This window comes from Mugil cephalus, chromosome 16 (assembly GCF_022458985.1).
Source record: "Mugil cephalus isolate CIBA_MC_2020 chromosome 16, CIBA_Mcephalus_1.1, whole genome shotgun sequence".
Lineage (NCBI taxonomy): Eukaryota > Metazoa > Chordata > Actinopteri > Mugiliformes > Mugilidae > Mugil > Mugil cephalus.
Genome location: NC_061785.1, coordinates 17,148,494 through 17,168,943, shown reverse-complemented (window position 1 = coordinate 17,168,943; position 20,450 = coordinate 17,148,494). Strand labels below are relative to the sequence as shown.

The 20,450-nt window shown below is 46.0% G+C and overlaps 1 protein-coding gene across 4 annotated transcripts in view; it reads left to right on the top strand.

Moving 5' to 3' along the window:
* The window catches only part of LOC125022217 (transformation/transcription domain-associated protein), an 83,958-nt gene that overhangs the window by 41,683 nt on the left and 21,825 nt on the right, over positions 1-20,450 (top strand). For all 4 annotated transcript variants that reach the window (XM_047608666.1, XM_047608664.1, XM_047608665.1 and 1 more), the window contains 18 exons: positions 526-739; positions 973-1,101; positions 1,966-2,115; positions 3,524-3,723; positions 4,148-4,269; positions 5,509-5,722; positions 5,842-6,021; positions 6,261-6,407; positions 7,093-7,212; positions 8,902-9,189; positions 9,524-9,661; positions 10,393-10,505; positions 11,042-11,177; positions 14,316-14,507; positions 16,816-17,011; positions 17,637-17,755; positions 17,852-17,998; positions 18,669-18,769. In XM_047608666.1, the coding sequence (XP_047464622.1) occupies positions 526-739; positions 973-1,101; positions 1,966-2,115; positions 3,524-3,723; positions 4,148-4,269; positions 5,509-5,722; positions 5,842-6,021; positions 6,261-6,407; positions 7,093-7,212; positions 8,902-9,189; positions 9,524-9,661; positions 10,393-10,505; positions 11,042-11,177; positions 14,316-14,507; positions 16,816-17,011; positions 17,637-17,755; positions 17,852-17,998; positions 18,669-18,769 (2,906 nt within the window). The remainder of the gene's footprint in view (positions 1-525; positions 740-972; positions 1,102-1,965; positions 2,116-3,523; positions 3,724-4,147; positions 4,270-5,508; positions 5,723-5,841; positions 6,022-6,260; positions 6,408-7,092; positions 7,213-8,901; positions 9,190-9,523; positions 9,662-10,392; positions 10,506-11,041; positions 11,178-14,315; positions 14,508-16,815; positions 17,012-17,636; positions 17,756-17,851; positions 17,999-18,668; positions 18,770-20,450) is intronic.

Here is a 20,450-nt window from a genome sequence, read left to right as displayed (position 1 = left end):
GCGTGCTCTATCTGCGCGCCCCCAGAGACAAGTTCCCATTCTGTTAATACAGTGCCAAATCAATACCACCCTAACATCTACCAGGAGCCTTATCGCAAGAGTCACCTTGTTCATTAGCCAAGATTAGGCCCATGGATCTGTCACAGATTACCCTCTTGGCCCTGCCATTGTAAACCTTGATTGCAATTTAGACAAAATTAGGACCCGACGTTGGCCATTGATCTTTGGTTTAGCAGCCATCGCAAATCCTTGTTTTTTTTTTTTTGTTTTTTTTGTGTGCGTGTGAGAAATACCTCTGTGTGTAGAATATTGATTCCTGAGTTGTCCAGAATTTGTATCGAATGATAACTAGATTGGTCAGTACATCGGCGGGGGGGTTTTGAACTACTGTCTGTCTTGTTTTTTTTGGGATTATACACAAAAGAATTACATTTATTAATAAAATATAATGGCAACTGACACTTAAGCATAATCCATGTGTTCTTGAGCTCTGCTGACACTGCGGTTTCCCCTCTCGTTTCTCAGGAGCAGCCGGCACAAGCTAACATCTCCAACATCTGCACTGGGCTGGAAATTCTCTGCTTCCTGTTGACAGTGCTGCAGTCCACAGCCATCCTGGCCCACTTCAAGCCCCTCCAGCGCGGCATCGCCGCGTGCATGACCTGCGGCAACACCAAAGTCCTGAGGGCCGTCCACTCTCTCCTTTCTCGCCTCATGAGTATCTTCCCCACTGAGCCTAGTGAGTTGCCTAAATTCTAAGTGGAAAGTAAATGAGCTCCGGTCATTGACTCAGAAAAGCATCACATGTCTGAGTCCTTCCTAAGAAATCGCCTCGTTGCCGCTATGTTCATTAACGTAGCGCCGAGCATTTGGACCATTGCACGTTGCTTAGATTTGTATGTTTACATGTCATTAAATTAGATATTAGTTTTTTGCCTCTACTTTGACACAATCGCTGCTCGTTTTCTTTAGGTACATCAACTGTGGCGTCCAAGTATGAGGAACTGGAGTGTCTTTACGCCGCGGTGGGCAAGGTCATCTACGAGGGCCTCACCAACTACGAAAAAGCCACGAGCAACACTAACCCCACACAACTCTTTGGTGAGAACACTTCTGCAGCTCCGAGTTAATTACTTTTCATTTATAATCTGTCTCCCTCCTCGCTTTCTGTTACTCTCAGTTTGTTGCTTATAAACCCTGTCATTTAACAAAAAAAAAAAAAAAAACACACTCCTACTCTTTTCACTGCAAGACCAAGTGGCCTCTCAGTCATTTTTTGCAATTAAGCCAGTGAGTGGGTCGTTAAAATGCAAGCCGATGGGCCCTGCTGCTCAGGCTAACATCTGGTCTGTTTAAACGGAGGCCACAGTCCGGGGCTCGGGAAAGATTGTCTTGGGAAGGATTGCTGCTTTCGACCGCCCTCCCTGTGTGAACATTACTTTTATCCACCCAGATGTCGGAGAGTGCTTTCTTTTCGGATGCGCTGCAGCATTCCAAATATAGGGTGCAGAAGGTGACAAGCGGCTGCTGGAGAGCGGTCTGAAGGCAGCGCTTCTTGATATGGTTTTTTCCAAATTTACACTTGCGGTCAATAAAAAGCTTCTGGTGTCTCGCTGTTGCGAGCGAGGTAGCGCTGATGTGATGCATCCGTTTGGCCAGGAGGGTGACATTTTAACATTTGTCTCCCCTCCGGGGAGCAGCAACAAAGAGGGACATTACTCATTCTTATTCCCGCCTCTGTAACAGTCAAAAAAAAGAAAAAAAAAGTCCTGCAGCATTACAAACACTTTGTCATGCTGTATGAATAACACCAGCTGACTGCAGGTGTTGTCTGCCTGTTATCTTACCCCGGCGTGGTTACGGTTCTTATGAGATTGTTGTTTTGGTTTATTTTATTATTATTGTTTTTTCCCCAATTTATTTCTCACGTCCTCGTCCTCGCGCCCCCCTTCATTTGTCTTACAGGAACGCTGATGATCCTGAAGTCAGCCTGCAGCTACAACGCCAGCTACATTGACCGGCTCATCTCGGTGTTCATGCGCTCGCTGCAGAAGATGGTGCGGGAACACCTGAGCCCCCAGCAGGCCAACCCAGGGGTCACGGAAACCAGCACAGGTACATATATGGACATGAAGTCAGAGGAAATGTATGAGGGAGCCAGTCACGGCAATAATAAATGCATTTTAAGTTATATGGTAACACACTGGAAGATCACACAAGGGAATTAAGAAGATATATTTTTCATGCTACTGTTACTTGTATGAATCTTGAAAAATCTCAATTAACAGCCTCTAAAATACAGATGACTTTTGTGAACATGTCATTCCACTACCAAGTCTAAGATTATGTTTGAGTGCTGTCTCACAGATAGACAGATAGAACATTTCTGGATTAATTTAGCAAAGACTGCGTACACAACATTGTTAGTGGTGAAAGCAGCAAATATTGGCTTCTTAACAATCTCCACACACACAAAACCCTGGTGCCAAGCTTGGCCCACAGTCTCCCTTCCTCTGCCTGCGTGATTCAAAGTGTAACTCGGATCTTGAGTTCACCTCACCACCTGGCGCACCAGAAATCAATTCCTGTTTTAGTTGTGCTGTCCCGCTGTTGCACCTGGCTGACATTATCAGGGAGGTCAGCGTCCCTAACCAGCCCCCGTCCAACAAGGGGTTGACTGTGTGCGAGGTCACACACGGAGGTCCTTCCTCAGAGCTCAGATATCCCATGTATCTCAGGAGTACCGGGCTCCGCACAAAGACTGTATCAGAGGTTCTACATCAATGGGCCCAGCTGTGTTCTCAGTACCTGTTGAGGTCAGGGGAGATCTGCTGTGAGATAGTTCGGTTTCACAGGGAATGTTCCCCAGCTCTGGTTCCCGCTCTCTATTGTCTGCTCTTCCCTCTGTGTATAAAGTAAACAGATGGTCACCTTGTGCTGCTTCACCGTGGCTTTAAGAGAGTAATTCACTTGCTTGGCGCAGACCCTCCTCACCACCTTTCTTGTTTTTTTTTATCAGTGCTTTTAAAGTGATGTGTCTGGGAAGTTAAAGCACTGTCGTTTTACGTTTTTAACGTCACCATACCTATAACATGTATTGTTACTTTTCTTCTCGGAGCTCAACTTCACCAGGTTTATAGACGTCCAGGAGTACATAACTCCAGTTGCTTCTCCTGAAGCGGGAAGTAATGGCCTCGAGTTGCTATCAGTACTTTAAATGGACTCCCTTAATTACCATATTGGAAAACGCAGACATTAACCCTCCTCTGTGAGCAGTTAAAGGAAGTAAAACCAAACTATGTGACCAGTGAGGCCTTTGCCCCTAAAGACTATCCATGTTTCAGTAATCCAATAATTAGTACTATTCTCATTATAGTGAAACTTTTGCATTTTGGCTTCTGCCACTATTAACAAAACAGATAAGTATTTCATGTCCTACCATTGTAATTATGTTTTTGTTTTGTTTAGTTTTTTTTGGCGTATTTGACTTAGTCCTGCTTCTGATTGTCGTCTGATCTCCTAGTGACCAGTGAGCTGGTGATGCTCAGTCTTGACCTGGTGAAGACTCGATTGTCCGTCATGAGCATGGAGATGAGGAAGAACTTCATCCAGGTCATCCTCACGTCCCTCATTGAGAAGTCCCCCGACCCCAAAATCCTTCGCGCCGTCGTCAAGATTGTGGAAGAGTGGGTGAAAAACAACTCTCCCATGGCCGCTAACCAGGTACGCGAGGCTTTCGTCAAACAGTTAACGGCGCTAAAACAGTAGCAAGTTATACCAAACTCCTGTGTGCAAACAAACGCCTGACTCAGCAGGTTACGGTGTTATTTCTTCGATACAAACAGGTGTGAATTGAGAACGGAATCAGCAAAGAAATATGCAAAACCTTTGGACAAATAACAAGCAAAGCACATTTTGTAAATCCGGTAACATTAACATAATACACACATAAGAGTATCTGGTCTCCAGTTTCTTTTAAGCCGTAGAAGGTGAGCAGACAGTACACAGCTGTGCTAGACGGAATAAGCGTAGCTACAAGAATAAAACTGAATAGATTATATGCATCTCCTGTTTCCCGGTCTCTTTAATTGTTACGATACCTTTTCCCGCACCTCTCCCTCCTCACCGACGCGCCTTTTCATTTCAGATGCCCAACCTGCGTGAGAAGTCCATTCTGCTGGTGAAGATGATGACCTACATAGAGAAGCGCTTCCCAGATGAACTTGAGTTAAACGCCCAGTTCTTGGACCTCGTTAATTACGTCTACAGGTAATTACCGCCATTCATCACACGGCCAAATGGCCACGCCGCTGACGCCACGCCGCCCTTGCATCCATCTTAACGGGAGGGAGGGATGAAGGTGAGCAGGTTAAGGAAGGGAGAGGCGCGGGAGGTCGGGTCGGGGAGCGACGGAAATCAAAGAGGGGGATTCGAAGCATCGGCGGTGTACAGTTCATCTTTCAAATGCAAATGGTCAGAATCCGTCGGTGGAAAAAACGAGGCTGGCGATAAAGCCGAGGGGTCAGACTAAGGGGGAGAGACAGCAGGTAGTGATGGAGATAGATAATGTGCCAGGGTCTTTCACGGGGCTACAGCGCTATCAGGACCCAGCCAGCTCATGACAGGACACCCAGCAGGTAGGGTCAGAGGGGAGAGGCTGTCTGCGAGCCTACCATTCATCAAAACCGCGGACCTCATTGTCTTTCCGTCTGACACACGTACGCATTTAATCATCCCAGCGTACCCGGCGTCACCCCCCTCCCCATCAGCTCTGTCAAAAGATTCAAAAACGACGAGCGAAGCCGTGATGGACAGTGAGTAATGATAATGGAGCGATAAAGCCGCCGTGCCAGGACAGGGAGTGATTAGGAGAATGCACAAACACGGCCGGTCCGCGGGCGCCGCAGCCTCGTCTTTGTTGTCCCGTCTATCCCGCCCTCCATCTCTCCTTCCGCCGGGTGACTCATCCGCGCGGAGCTCATTCAAGGTAGCGTGGTGACATTTGTTATTTAACACCTGTAACAATAGCATTAGCATCAAAGATGTGGGATTTTTTGTCCGACGCTCGGCGTCAACCGCTCTCTCCTCGAGGCGCGACACGGCTGTTTAAGACGTGGTGGCGTCTGAATGTCGCTGTGAGCTGCGAGAGTCTTACCTGCGTGCCATGTTTTTAAATAATCCTTTAATCCCGAGCAAGATTGGTTTTTGTATTGTAATCTGCTAATTAGTATTAAGTGTGATTAGTCACACAAATACCAGAATAAATTGGGCTGTCAGTTATTTTCATATTACGTGTCATATATTTATATATTACGCTTTATATAATTTTTAAAAATCAAATAGTTTCTTCAGACAAACTTGGAACAGTTTTGTGTTACCAGACTCAAACTCTGATAAGAACAGAGCTACCGGTTAAAAATTCCTTGTTCCCTGATACGATTTTACTGAAATGAGTAAAAATGAGTTTCCTGACTTCATTAAAACAATTTTTTTTTTCTCTCAAATAAGGGATGAGAGCCTTTCAGGAAGTGACATCACATCCAAGTTGGAGCCGGCCTTCCTGTCGGGCCTTCGCTGCACTCAGCCGCTGATCAGAGCCAAGTTCTTCGAGGTGTTTGACGCCTCCATGAAGCGGCGCGTCTATGAGAGGCTGCTCTACATCTGCTGTTCTCAGAACTGGGAGGCCATGGGCAGCCACTTCTGGATCAAGCAGTGCATAGAGGTAAACAGCACCGTCTCTGATCTTTTAGCACGCCTTTTAAACCTAAAAAAAAAAAACATGTTTTTGACACTCTGGTCCCGCTGAGTTTCAGCTCACGCGCCCGTTTGTGTCTTTGATAGTTGCTGCTGGCGGTGTGCGAGCGAAACACCATCATCGGCACCAGCTGCCAGGGATCCATGCTGCCGTCCATCACCAATGTCATCAACCTGGCCGACAGCCACGACCGCGCCGCCTTCGCCATGGCGACGCACGTCAAGCAGGAGCCGCGCGAGAGAGAGAACAGCGAGACCAAAGAGGAGGTGGGATGCACTCACAGACACGACACGTGCACCGTGTGCATAAATTTGCACCCATTATCCCATTAAGAGTGCGTCCCCACGTGGAGCCGAGAAAAGATGAAGACCTGGCTTCTTGGCTTATATATTCATCATCCCTCGCCCCTTAACAGGAAGCTGTTGCTTGTTAAAGTCATAATGTGTGACTAAATGTCAAAGCTTTGCTGAAAGACATCTGTTTTCTCTCTTGTGTTCCCTGACAGGATGTGGAGATCGACATAGAGTTGGCACCAGGTGACCAGACGGCCATTCCCAAGACTAAGGAGCAGGCTGAAAGAGACACGGGCAACCAGCTGCACATGCTCACCAACCGCCACGACAAGTTCTTGGACTCGTTACGGGAGGTCAAGGTGAGCTTCATCCCTCTGGTCCTTCAGTGTCAGGGCGTGATGTAATTGCCTGTGTTTTGACAAAACTTTAAAAAGATTTCTCTGGTTAACTACGGGGGTAATTAATAGCAATTCATTTTTTTTATTTCAAACATGTGCAACAGTAGGGTGGCGTCTTCTGCCTCCATTTATCCCTTTACTAATATATGTTGGATTCATGTTAATGTGTATTTAAGGAAATTTAAATTTGTGGGGGAAAATATATATATATATAATCTGTTGAAGACCTATGATCTAAAGCAGAGGTGTCAAACATAAGGCCCGGGGGCCAAAACTGGCCTGCCAGAGGGTCCAATCTAGCCCGTGGAATAAATTTGCTAAAATTACACTGAAGATATCAGCTGAAAATATTTGATAAAACAAGAAATTGCATTTGCACCTTGCACTTCTTAAGAAATTCACGGTTGTTCATTACATGTAGCTGTACTTTTTTGCACTAAAGCAAAGAGAAACATTTGAAGTTGTCGTTATTTACCAGTTAATAAGCTATTGTGTTACTGGTCCGGCCCCATTGAGATCAAATTTGGCTGAATGTGGCCCCTGAACTAAAATTAGTTTGACACGCCTGATCTAAAGGGTCTGAGTTGTATAACTATGTTTCAGAGTCTGCAGCCATAGTTGTAATTCGCCCTCTATTCCTTGTCAGACGGGGGCACTTCTGAACGCTCTGGTGCAGCTCTGTCACATCTCCACACCGCTGGCTGAACGGACGTGGGTTCAACTCTTCCCTCGCCTCTGGAAGATCCTTTCTGACAGGCAGCAGCATGTGAGTGTAATTTACCGGCGTCTGTCTCGTTTTTTTTTTCTGGGAGGAGAAGCACAAATATAGTTGGAGGTCATCAGATTTTTCAAATATTGTCAATATTTAACAGGAGAAGAGAAAAACATGCTCCCCTGTCACTCGCCTGAAGACATTCTGGCGTTGACATTGACAAAGTGTCCGTTTGAGTTTGCGGCGAAATATCTGATCTCGGAATCGATTTTTTATTTTTATTTTCTCGCGAAATCCAAAATGACAGGTGAACACACATTCCTTTCTGTTTTCCATACCCAGTGTTTTTTGACGCGGATGTGTTATGTTCGCACAAACTGTGTACGACTACCCAGCGTCTGTGTATCTTACCAGTGACATCAGAAAGGGGACAGTGTCTCTGACCTTGGCCATCTCATTACTGTCTCAAAACTTTGCATAATGAGATTTATGCTAAATGCGGAAAAAGGAAAGCTGTAACGAGTTACAGTATTTGATTTAAAGTGATTGAACTCTTAAACATGCAGTCGCTGGGATTATTCAATATTTATATTTTTTCTCTTCGCGTGACATTAATTCACCAAACTGTCACATGGGTTTACTCTGATGCCTGTTTTAGCACTGAATGTGGTGCCGCCATTAAGCCAATTTATGGCGAAAATGGAGTGATTAGTGCAGCTCAGGCCTCGTATCTCTGGGTTGACTGTTACATCGGAATGATAGAAAATCTTATTCTCCTTAGGAAGGAATTTGATGACATTTTGGCGTTCTCCACCACCAGTCTAATTAAAGTGACCATCAAGGCATAAATTACTCCGTGCTGTCAACGTGCAGAGAAAATTATATTCATTACCAATACATCAGTGCATGTCAGTCATGATTTTCGGCGCGCGAACCCTGTGATCATGCTCAAAGTCTATTCTGTCCAAATGTGGGTGTTCGTAGAGGCTCTGATTGCGTAGAGTGGCCGTGAGTGGTTCAAACGAGCACAGGGGTCTTCAACGTTTTTCAGGCCAAGGACCTCCAAACTGACGGACAGATTAAGTCCCCCTACCTACTATATGAGTTCTATATTAAACTCTTCCTAGTGCCATTTATAAATATACATGGTTATTATTGTTTTGCATGTAATATTAATGAAATTAAAAAATATATATATATTTATATATATATAACGAATGTCTAATCAACCAAAGATTTTGCGATCCCCCTGCAGTACCTCCGCGGACCCCTAGGGGTCACAGGCCCCCTGTTGAAAACCTATGATCTAGCAGCTAATATATTTTTCACCGATTTAGCATCACATTAAATGAAAGTACAATTTCTAAAGACGGTTCAGGAAATGGTTAACATTACTACTGCGATATGTTCCAGCTTTGGAAAAGATGCATATAAAACAAAATCACAGCACATGTTGCTGATCTCTGTTTGAATTAAACGGCCTTTTATTTATTAACCTGTTGCTCGTGTTTCCCGTGGTCTGGACACACAAGAAGGCAGCGCACCATTTGTCATTTGTCCCTTCTCGGTCCTCCCACCCGTTATCCTCCACTGCTCTCTTCCTGTTTCTTAACAGCTTTCTCTTACTGGAAGACGGCATCGTGTTGCATCCCGTACGTGCAACGGAACGCTTTATCGATACGCCGTATCGGTGCGCTGCAGCTAAAGTTAAGACGAGTGCTTGATCATCTCTTTCCTCTCCAGGCTTTGTCTGGAGAAATGAGTCCTTTCCTGTGCAGCGGGAGCCACCAGGCCCAGAGGGACTGCCAGCCCAGCGCCCTGAACTGCTTCGTGGAAGCCATGTCCCAGTGTGTTCCTCCCATCCCCATCCGCCCCTGTGTGCTGAAGTACTTGGGCAAGACGCACAACCTCTGGCTGCGCTCCACTCTAATGCTGGAGCAGCAGGCCTTCGAAAAGGGCCTCAGCCTGCACAGTAAACCCAAGCAGAGCACGGAGTTCTACGAACAGGAGAGCATCACGCCGCCTCAACAGGTAACGGGATTTTGATTTAGACGGGATAGTTTCCAATAATATTTAGTAGCTTTGCAGTCGTCACATAAACCTTGACTTTATCAGGAACGAAAAACAACATAGATGACTTTGCACTGAAACTGTTTTAAGGTCATCTTCACGAAACTGCTGCTATCCTTTTTATTTATCATTCCCCTTCACCGTGGAGGGTACAAACATATGTACATGTCACGAGTGATTCAGCCTCATATTAAGAGTTGCCTCTTGTCCCGTTTCAGTCTGACTCTTCAGCAAATCATTGCAGATTTTCCAGTTTGTTCTGCTGACGCCGACGTTTCGTCCTTTTTCAATGTAGGAGATTCTGGACTCCCTGGCAGAGCTCTACTCTCTGCTGCAGGAGGAGGACATGTGGGCCGGCCTGTGGCAGAAGAGGTGCAAGTTTCCCGAGACGGCCACGGCTATTGCCTACGAGCAGCACGGCTTCTTTGAACAGGTGAGAGAAATCTGCACGTACTCCCACTGACCGCTTTAAAGTTACATTTTTGTTTCATGCGTCAGTTACTCAGGAACACTGTACCTTAATAGTTGATAGAAACCAGAACGCATTTGTAACTAATAATAACAAATATAGCTTTGATTTCCTTTGGAAAAACAAAAAAAAATATTAATTATGCTGTTAAAAAGAATGTAAAGTAAAATTTGGGCTTGAAAATAAATTGAAATTAAACTGAAGCCATAAAAATAAACACCCACTGGCTGATCAAAAGAATGAAAAGAGAGAGTCTTTACTAATTTACTACTTAATTAAATTCCAGTAGGCTAATACCACAGTACAACCTGCTACCAGCTTTTGTCGACCTGCCAAACACAACCACCGTCCGCTTTGAGGGATCACTGCCTCTGATTGGCCGTTGACGCCAGAAGCCAACTCGCGCTCTAGGAAATCATCTTGGGATCCCTGCGTCACCCGATTGATCTTTGCGATCGGTCGCCGTAGAGGCGGCCGATCAGATTATCTATATTGTGCGATTGATTGGAGCGCCCTCTTTGCGCACGTACCCATTTATCACAGTCGAATGCGATACAGAGAAGCCCCTCATTCACGAAGGTGTTTGCTCAGTTTCATGTAGTGCTTTATTACATTTGTTAGAGAGGTGTGTCTGATATTTTGCTATACTAACATCATTATCCCGAGCATGAAAATTTAACGACGCGTCTGCTCAGGCTCAGGAAAGCTACGAGAAGGCGATGGAGAAGGCGAGGAAAGAGCACGAGAGGAGCAACGTCTCCCCTGCCATTTTCCCAGAGTACCAGCTCTGGGAGGACCACTGGATACGGTACGATTTGTGGAGCACAAATATATATACGCTATATACCAGGTAGCATTTATTGGACAGTTATTTTCCATTACTCACGCTTCACAAACAAAAACAACAGAATTCCTGTACGTGCTGCTTTTAAATCTGTTCATCCTATTCTACACATTATGGACTTTACTGGCCTGCAAAAATAATATGACATCACCGTGCCTCCCTGCAGAGATGAGTCAGTTTTTATATGTTGGAAACAAAGACGCTAGTTAGATTACATATGATATTTGGTGCATTTTACCGTGCACATCACAAGTGCTTTCAAACAACGCATGCCGTATGAATGAGACAAACACAAAGGCAACAATGCAGATGTCTAAAGCATGAAATGTGCTTTTAGAAGTCTCAACGCTAAACACTAAATGTTTCACCCAGATAAAGCTACCCACTGTGATGGCTCCAAAGCGTAATTCGCCGCGAACCGGCCCAATAAAAAGATTTAATTTATCGTTAAAAAGCACAAACGGTTTTAAGATTACCTGAACTTCTCCTTTCATCCCCAGCTGTTCTAAGGAGCTGAACCAGTGGGAACCGTTGACCGAGTACGGCCAATCTAAAGGCCACTCGAACCCGTACCTCGTGCTCGAGTGTGCGTGGAGGGTTTCCAATTGGACCGCGATGAAGGAGGCTCTGTCACAGGTGAGGAGTGGACGATCGGTGTGCAAAAACGATGCGTGTGTTTCTCTCGAGGCTTAAACAGTTTGACAGAAAATGGAAACTAGAACCACGGGCTCTCACTTACACAGTCACAGACACCCCGGAGCCTGCGCTCGAACCCGACGAACCAGAAAGGCTCGACTGAACTTTTGTTCGTTTTGTTTCCTGGTTTCCGGTGCGGTGCTGTATATTAAGCCCAGGCCTCATGTTAGTGTGAAGTATAGTAACTTGATATTAGCGCTGTCCGGCCCCTCCATAACCCCTCAGCCTCTGGGAGAGTGAGAGAGATGGCCGTAAAGCTGTGCAAATTCAGCTCAGCTGCTTGTTCCTTGAATTTATTGGCCTCGCGTTTCCTAAAACAAAGCGTAGATGGGTGGCGAGCGTGTGATAGTACCTGACATATAACAAATACCCCTGCTTTGCTCTTTCAAGGAGACTTGGAACCAATCCATTGAGTCGCTCTTTCCTAAGGTGACATCTAATTAAATTGTCTGGATGGCAACACCAACTTCTCCATATCCCTTCCTCCTTGTTTCACTCCTCCCCTCCTTCCTTTCCTCTGTGCACTCATTTCTCTTTCTTTTGTCTCGCGTTTCCCTCTACTCTGTCCTCTTCCTGGTACTACTTCGCCGTCTGCTTTCACCTCCACCTCCCGTCTCGTCGTCCCTCGCTCCACAGCTCCGGCTGCAGCGGCTAATATTTACGGCAGCTGCGCGCGTGAATAATTACCCCAGCATCTGCTGCAGGGTGATTTGTTTTATGGCGGAGGAGAGGAGCAAGACTTCCAGTTGCCTGCCTGCCTGTCTGCCCACCGCTCACCAGCTCAGAGGCAAAGTACAAATGTCCCTGCTTTCAATTAAAGCCGGCTCTTGATAAGGGCGACCCTGTCTCCGGGATATTCATCAAGCGTCACCCCCGATAAGTGCACTGTGGCCGATCACTCTAATTTTCCGCAGCGTCGGAAGAGCTCGCACAAACGCGCGCCTCTTCCCTCGCTCTTTTCGCTCTCTTCTTTCTAGCCTCCTCTCATCCAGTGCTCCTCACACCCACTTACTAAACGCACACCGGCCACCCACAGGTGTGACGTAGGAGGTTCCCCGTGGCTATTATTTGTTTAGCGTTAATGCACTCAGCGGTTTAATCAATAGCGGGGCCTTTTCCGTTCCGCCACCTCCGTGTCAGACTCGTCAGGTTTATTGGTCATTAGCACAAAAGTCCTGCTGAAGCCACTCAGACAATGAATCGGAAACAGTATTGTTGTGTATTTGTCCGGGTACTAAATTATGCAAGGAGAATGTCATAGGCCCTTTCCCCTTGGATGTTTTCATTTAATTAAAATGGCCACACACACATACACACACACACAGTAACAAACATGCACACAGGAAAACAAAATCCCACATACACTAACGCTGGCACCTTCTGTACAATATGCAGCCGAGTCAAAATGTAATGGAAGATTTAGCTGCAACTAAGCGCAACAGCTCTTAATATAATCATACATTTTCAATGCTGCATCACTGTGGAAGTTGATGAACATCATTTCTACACCATTAAGCCTGCTGAAATAGGTTATTATAATAACCTATCTGTAACATATTTACTTGAGAAGTTTCTAAATTCATAAAAAGGGTAATTTGCAAAAAGAAAGGTATGATCAAGGAATAACAATTTTTCAGTTTTTTCTGTTGGGACTAGGAGTGGGTATTGGAAAGGACTTCACGGTACGATACGTATCGCAATACTTGAGTCACGATACAATACATTATTATTGTTGTTGATATTATGACATATATTGCAATGATCTACATCAGGGGTGTCAAATGGGCCATATGTTTGACACCTGTGATCTACATAGTTCACTGAGAAAGTTTAAATGCAGCTTAAAATACATGTTGTACATACACTCTACTGGCCACTTTATTAGGTACACCTGCTCAATTACTTGTTAACACAAATAGCTAATGAGCCAATCACATGGCTGCACTTCAGTGCATTTAGACATGTAGAGGTGATCAAGACAACTTGCTGAAGTTCAAACTGAGCATCAGAATGGAGGAGAAAGGGGATTTAAGTGACTCTGAACGTGGTATGGTTGTTGGTGTCAGACGGGCTGGTCTGAGTATTTCAAAAATTGCTGATCTACTGGGATTTTCACGCACAACCATCTCTAGGGTTTACAGAGAATGGTCCGAAAAACAGAAAATATCCAGTGAGCGGCAGTTGTGTGGACGAAAATGTCTTGTTGATGTGAGAGATCAGAGAAGAATGGGCAGACTGGTTGGAGAAAAAGGCAACAGTAACTCAAATAACCACTCGTTCCAACCAAGGAATGCAGAATACCATCTCTGAACACACAACACGTCCAACCTTGAAGAAGATGGGCTACAGCAGCAGAAGACCACACCGGGTGCCACTCCTGTCAGCTAAGAACAGGAAACGGGAAGTCTACAGTTCACAAAAATTGGACAATAGAAGATTGGAAACGTTGCCTGGTCTGACAAGTCTTGATTTCAGCTGCGACATTTGAATGTCAGTGGTGTAAACGACGTAAAAGCTTGGATCCATCCTGCCTTGTATCAGTGGTTCAGGCTGGTGGTGGTAGTGTGATGGTGTGGGGGATATTTTCTTGGCACACTTTGGACCCCTTAGTACAAACTGAGCATGGTTTAGCAGGTCTCAGTCCAATAGACCATCACCTTTGGGATGTGGTGGAACAGGAGATTCTCATCATAGATGTGCAGCCGACAAATCTGCAGCAACTGTGTGATGCTATCATGTCAATATGAACCAAAATCTCTGAGGAACGTTTCCACAACCTTGTTGAAAGTATGTCACGAAGAACTAAGGCAGTTCTGAAGGCAAAAGGGGGTCCAACCTTTTACTAGCAAGGTGTACCTAATAAAGTGGCAAGTGAGTGTATGTGGCAGCAATGCTAGTCTCAACGACCGCGAACGACGAGCTCATCTTTTCATTGCTGTGCTAATCAACGTGGTGTGATGATCTTTGAAAATATCCGTGCTTGTTTATTTGTTTTCCTCTAATAATAAGTACAAGCATTTAAAGTCGCTCACATCATACACTTTATATAATTGTCGACGTGGACTTCCTCATTTCCAGGTGGAGATGAGCTGCCCCAAGGAGATGGCGTGGAAGGTGAACATGCACTGCGGCTACCTGGCCATCTGCAACCCGGAGGACCAGCAGCTCAGCTACATAGAGCGGCGGGTGGAGATGGCCTCCAGCCTGGCCATACGCGAGTGGAGGAGGCTGCCTCACATCGTCTCCCACGTGCACACGCCCCTCCTGCAGGTCAGTGTACTAAAGCGACGCGGCGGGCGGGAAGCCGGCGACGGCAGTGGCGGGAAGTGAGTCTGCTGCGATAAGCACTCGAGGAGACGCGTGCCAAGAGATCATCAGTAGCCCTGAGACACCGCGCTGTTGAGTAACTGATAACGGCTTCTATCTCCCCCCCTCTTGCTTTATTTTGTAAAATTGAGACAGATGATTAAAAAAAAAAAAAAAAAAAAATCAAAAACCCTTTAAGCATCTTTGATTCCTCCACAAGAGATTACAATAGACAGAGGAGAGATGAGAAAAGCGAATAAAAAGGGAAAGCAGACTTCTCAGGTGATGAAAATTGAAAAAGGTGGAATTGGGGCATGGGAAGAAGGGGGGAGGGGAGGAAGAATGGGGAAGAAAGAGAGTTAGTTTAGAATGGCTGTAATTACTTCCCTGCCATCAGATACTATTTGATTAAATACCTGCAGCAGAATTACATTTACATGATGAATGGGATGGTCTGAATGAAGGTTAGAAATGGGCCATCAGCTGATATTAACAGATAATTGTGAAAAATATTGTACTGCCCAATTTATATTGTTTTGCGAGGGGTGTATGTGTGTGTGGGGGGTTAAGTCTTCAGCACTGCTCTGATTCACTACATTTATCTTTTGAACATGGGTGTGTGAATTGTGTGACTATATTCTTTTGAGTGTGTGCGTGCCCGCGTGCGCTCGCATACGTGCAGTCCAATTATTTACCCCAGCCGAGGGAAAACAAGCTATTTATTCCTCTGGCCAGCCAAGCGACCTGTTGTAAATCTCCATTCCAAACTCTATATCTCAAATTCACGACTCCGTGAGCCTCGGAGACCGAGGAGCCCGGGCTGCAAATACGGCCGCAGTTCAAATACCATTTGAATCAAGTTATCATCAAATCCCAGCTCTCGGCAGTGACTGACGATCAATGGATTATCACCCGCGCTATCGATTATGAGGGCTGGCATTAATATTGATTGATGAGTAGTTATAATGGAATGATTGATTATCTGTTCTCGGCGCTGCTTTGGGCCAATCAATGGGGCTTCTTTTTACGGAATGAGATAAAAGCCCTTGCTTATCATTTTCACACTTTCCCATTTACTTGCTCTTTCGCGATGCGTCAGAGCAGATTAGCCATTGAAGTAATGTAAGAAGACATGAAGACTCTCCCTGCAAAAATATAGTATGGTGGGATACAAAGATATTGCTTGCAGCGCCCGATTCCTCTTGACATCTGGTTTATTTAATTTAATTTAATTTTAATTGCCAAAGAGGTGAAACAGGAGGTGGGATGCCTCAAAGCGGCCGTACTCTTGTGCATCATAACTTTAAAGCATGATATAATTTGAGAAGTTATATAAAATAAGAATGCTGTAAATTAGCAAAACCATTTTTGCAAGTAAACATTAAGGACTATGGGCATTGACTCGTTTTTGGAGATGCCTCATCTGGCCATTTGAGGAACTGCAGTCTTTTTCAGACCAGGTTTAAGAAAAATAACTTTGTAACTCTGTCAATACAGCAACAGACCTCTTTTTCACTTGCTGCGTTTTACATTACCTTTTATGTCTTTTTACTCTCCGTGCTCTTAACTTATAGTCTCACACTGGTTTTCCATTAACACGACAGCCTCACTCTCTCCCTGCCTCGCCGACACCCTCGTTCTCGTTCATTCCGTCCGTCTCCGGTTTCCCCGTCTCCCACACCGGCTTTCTACCTCTTAATTAAACCGTGATCTCCAAACGAGCCGTATCCACTTTCTAATGATGTATCCGCTATCTTTCTCTGTCTTGTTCTTTTCATTATGTTTATTTAAATATTTAGACACATCCTGCTTTATTGTCTTGTACGCTGAAGAGTGGGGGAAACATTAAACGAGGCAGAAATGATGCCTTTTTAATGGTTCACTGGAATAATAATAAAAAAAAAAATTAAATAAAGGGGGAAGATTTCATAAACTTAAGCAAAGAGACCAACACTGATGGACGGCAGATGGACACTGTGTGCATAATGCATCATAAACAGGGAATCTGCACAGCAGCTTATATTAGTTTAGACGTGTAGACAAAATATTAACAAGATTAAGTTCGTCTGGTGCAAAGTTTGGGCCAAATCTATGAAGCAATCTCACCTTTCAATAAAAACTTAGTTGTTTGTCTGCTGCTTCAGATGGGTTTCGTCGCCGGCACAGTAAAAGTTTAAATGCTATTATTTCAATTATTCATGGTAAATGTATTCATGAATATTATATGAAAGATGCAGAAAACGCTAATTTATTAAGTCTCATTTCTCCCCAGGCTGCGCAGCAGATCATCGAGCTGCAGGAAGCGGCGCAAATTAATACGGGGCTCCAGCCGGCCAACCTGGGCCGCAACACCAGCCTCCACGACATGAAGACGGTGGTGAAAACCTGGAGGAACCGGCTGCCCATTGTCTCTGACGACCTGTCCCACTGGAGCAGCATATTCATGTGGCGCCAGCACCACTACCAAGGTGTGACACGCGCTCTTGACAGTCCTGCCTCTGAATTCCATGTTCATTGCTGCTTTGGTGTCCACCTGGGAGGGGAGGGGGGGTTCTTTAAAAGGCCGAGATGCGCAGAAACCCCTCAGGGTCTCTGTACGTTTCAAAATGTCAGCTCGCTAAAGCACTCTTTCTCACACCGCGGGACACAACCCACACACACTCTGACACACTCGCGTGTTTACTCTGCTCGGCGCTCCGCTCTCTCTCCTGCAGTGACTTTGAGACCATTCAGAGGGGCGGCCAGCCCGCCGCAAAATGTGACGTCTCAAGCAACTCCAGCTCGCGGTGTCGGTGTCACGGCGTCGGCTCTGCAGCGCCACGCTGATAAAATCCACTTCATTTATACGTGACAGCCTTCAAACTTAAAGCCAAATGGAATTTTCTTGATGAAATTCATCGCCACGGCTCATTTACCGTTCAATACGTTTCGGTGTCCCCGGTGCCCTCCTCTGAGTTACGACGGCAGATCCCTCTCAGATTGCCAGAAGATCCCCACTTTTCACGCCGCGCTCGGGGGGCCTCACCTCGTTCTGTGCTTTGTCAACTTTCAAAAGGAACGCCGCGCTCACCGCTGTTTGCTCTCTGTCCGCAGCCATAGTCACGGCGTACGAGGCGAACACGCAGCACGACCCGAACAACAACAACGCCATGCTGGGGGTCCACGCCTCGGCGTCGGCCATCATTCAGTACGGCAAGATAGGCCGCAAACAGGTACGGGCTCGGGCTCATGAGCTTGAAAATAAATCAGAGATCTTAAATATTTCATTTGCATTATAAAACCTCGTCACGCTGTTGTCGTCTCCTCAGGGTTTGGTGAACGTGGCTCTGGACATCCTGAGCCGTATCCACACCATCCCTACCGTTCCCATCGTCGACTGCTTCCAGAAGATCAGACAGCAGGTCAAGTGTTACCTGCAGCTGGCTGGCGTCATGGGCAAGAACGAGTGCATGCAGGTGAGACGCTCTCTTTCATTTTGTCATACCAAATAGTTTCGGTTTTTAGAAGCACCAGTCTCGTGTTGTCCCTCTTCTATATAAACGCATTTGATGCACTTAGTGAGACTTAAGCGCTAGAGGTGATTTGTGTCGGCGGCAGTCGGAGGCACAGTTAGGGTTGTTTCAAGTGGGAGAAGGAAGTAAGAGCAAGAAGTGTTTGGGGTGGCTCTAGGTGACAAGTAATAGCAAAGAGACCTATAAGAGAGTGTAACTCAGGAGCTTGCTCTTAAGCCCGTGGAGTGCTCTGATTAATAGAAGCAGTTCACTACACCACAAGTCATTAAAAGTGCCAGTAGACACTCCTCTCCCGCTCCCTCTTTCTCTCTTCTATCTCATCTCTGGTTCTCTCTGTCTCTTTCTCCTGCTACACATCGTTTGTCACAGCGGTACATAGGGGACACCTAATCAGAGGCTCACCGTAATGGAAGTTTAGTTCCCTTAACACCTCTTTTCCCGCTTCTTAATGAACAGTGAGCAGTTTGTTTGTTTTTCGCCCCGCGATTATGGCCCTGCCCGAAACAGTATGTCATGGTATCTTCTCCGCGGTTCCTCCCTCTCCAGCGTATGGGGGGCAAGTGTTTTTGTTTTGAAGTGTCAAACCTGAGCCGTTCTCCCCTCTGCTTGTCAGGGTTTGGAGGTGATAGAGTCGACCAACCTGAAGTACTTCACCAAGGAGATGACGGCCGAGTTCTACGCTCTGAAGGGCATGTTCCTGGCTCAGATCAACAAGTAAGTGTTCACGTTGCAACCAACTCCTGAAACCGAGCCAGCGCTCCCTTACCTCTGCGTGTGTTTTATCCTTCAGGACGCGTTACTAGATTTGACACGACTAAGAAGTGATCTGTGTCGTCAGGTCGTGGCGGCGTCGGTCACTTATTTTCGGCTGCGGGGTTTGCCTGCGGACCGTACCTCCGCCGTCTCCGCGCCACGGCGTCCCCTCTCCGCCCATCATCTTTGACGTGACACGGCATCCTGAGGGGTGAAAGAAGAATTGAGGGAGGCTTATTAAACGTATATGCGGCTGAATAATTAACTCGAGGCAATTTGCGGAAATCTCCGGGATCAGCAGAACTTGCCTCCACCTCAGCAGGGTTTATTGCAATCATTAAGTTTCCCCTACGCTGGGGGAGAATTACCAGCAGACTGGGGGCTGGGGGTTCAGAGATTGTGTGTGTGTGTGTGTGTGCGCGCAACCACATGTGCTGAGGATTTTGGGATCATTCAATTAAACGGGTGTCAGAGATTTGACAGTCTGTTGGGTGCCTGTGCTCCTGTTGAGCTGGCTAGTAGAAACAGTTAATGTACTTTAACACTCGCAAAGTGACTGAGGAAACCCCATTAAGTATTACTGGAGGGTCTTCGGCTCTGACTCCCATAGCAATCAAGCTCCCATTTTTTAATCACATGCCAAAATGCCTTTTATAATAACACATTTTAATTGATTGGCTTGGGAGAGATTTTTAATATAAGCAAGCGGGAGAGCGGTTTTGGAAGCGTTCCCAAAATGGAGGCCCGTCTACCAGCTGTAGCTCAGTAAGACTTTTTTTTTTTTTTTTTTCCCGTTGACAGGCCTTGTTTTGACTGCAGGGTAGCGCGCCTTGGATCGCGCCTCACGCGTCTTATTTATTAATCAGTCGGCTGAAAGGTGCGTTGGAATTATTCACACCGCGTGCCGATGAGTGGTTTCGGAGACGCTTGCCGCGGTGAAAATAGCTGATGGTTCGGAATATATTTCGCCCGTCAGCATAAACGGCGCAGTCAGAACTCGGGTCTCCTGCCAGATTTCAACCTGTCTCTTTCTTCGCCTGCTTTTTTAACAGTCAAATCCGCGCGACTGCCCGGGTTGCGGCGCGAGGATTAAAAAACGCCGAAGGATTCTGAAATCTATCAGCGGGCGGCCTCCGCTGTGCCGTGGCGGTGCTCTTTGCGGTCATTGTATCTGTATATTGATGAATCTAGCTGTGGTTCTTACCTTGCTGTGGCCCTGTCATTCGTGATAAAATGGGAAGATGTCATCCAGTATTAAGTGGATCCGTCTGCGCGGCGCAGCGGAGTCGGCCTCAACTCGCATTGCATTATAAGAAAAGGAAAACCTTGGAGCCGTTAATTCATTCCGGTTTAAATGCCTACTCTATAGCGCCGAGGAGAAGGGGCCTTGAAGATTACAGCAAATGAAATATGGTGCTTATTGATGTGTAGTACATGATTCAGGATATGATCATCATAATCTGTTTCTGGCGCGCTCCATCTTTCTCTTCCTGCTCCTCCGCCGCCCCCATCCTCTCTCCACTCACTCGTTGCATCCATCTCTTTGACTCTTTTAGCCCTCTGCTCTTGTCTCTTTACTTTGTATCTTTTTTTCCCCCACTTCCACTCAATCCCACCTCCTCTCCCCCCGGCTGCCTCCCTT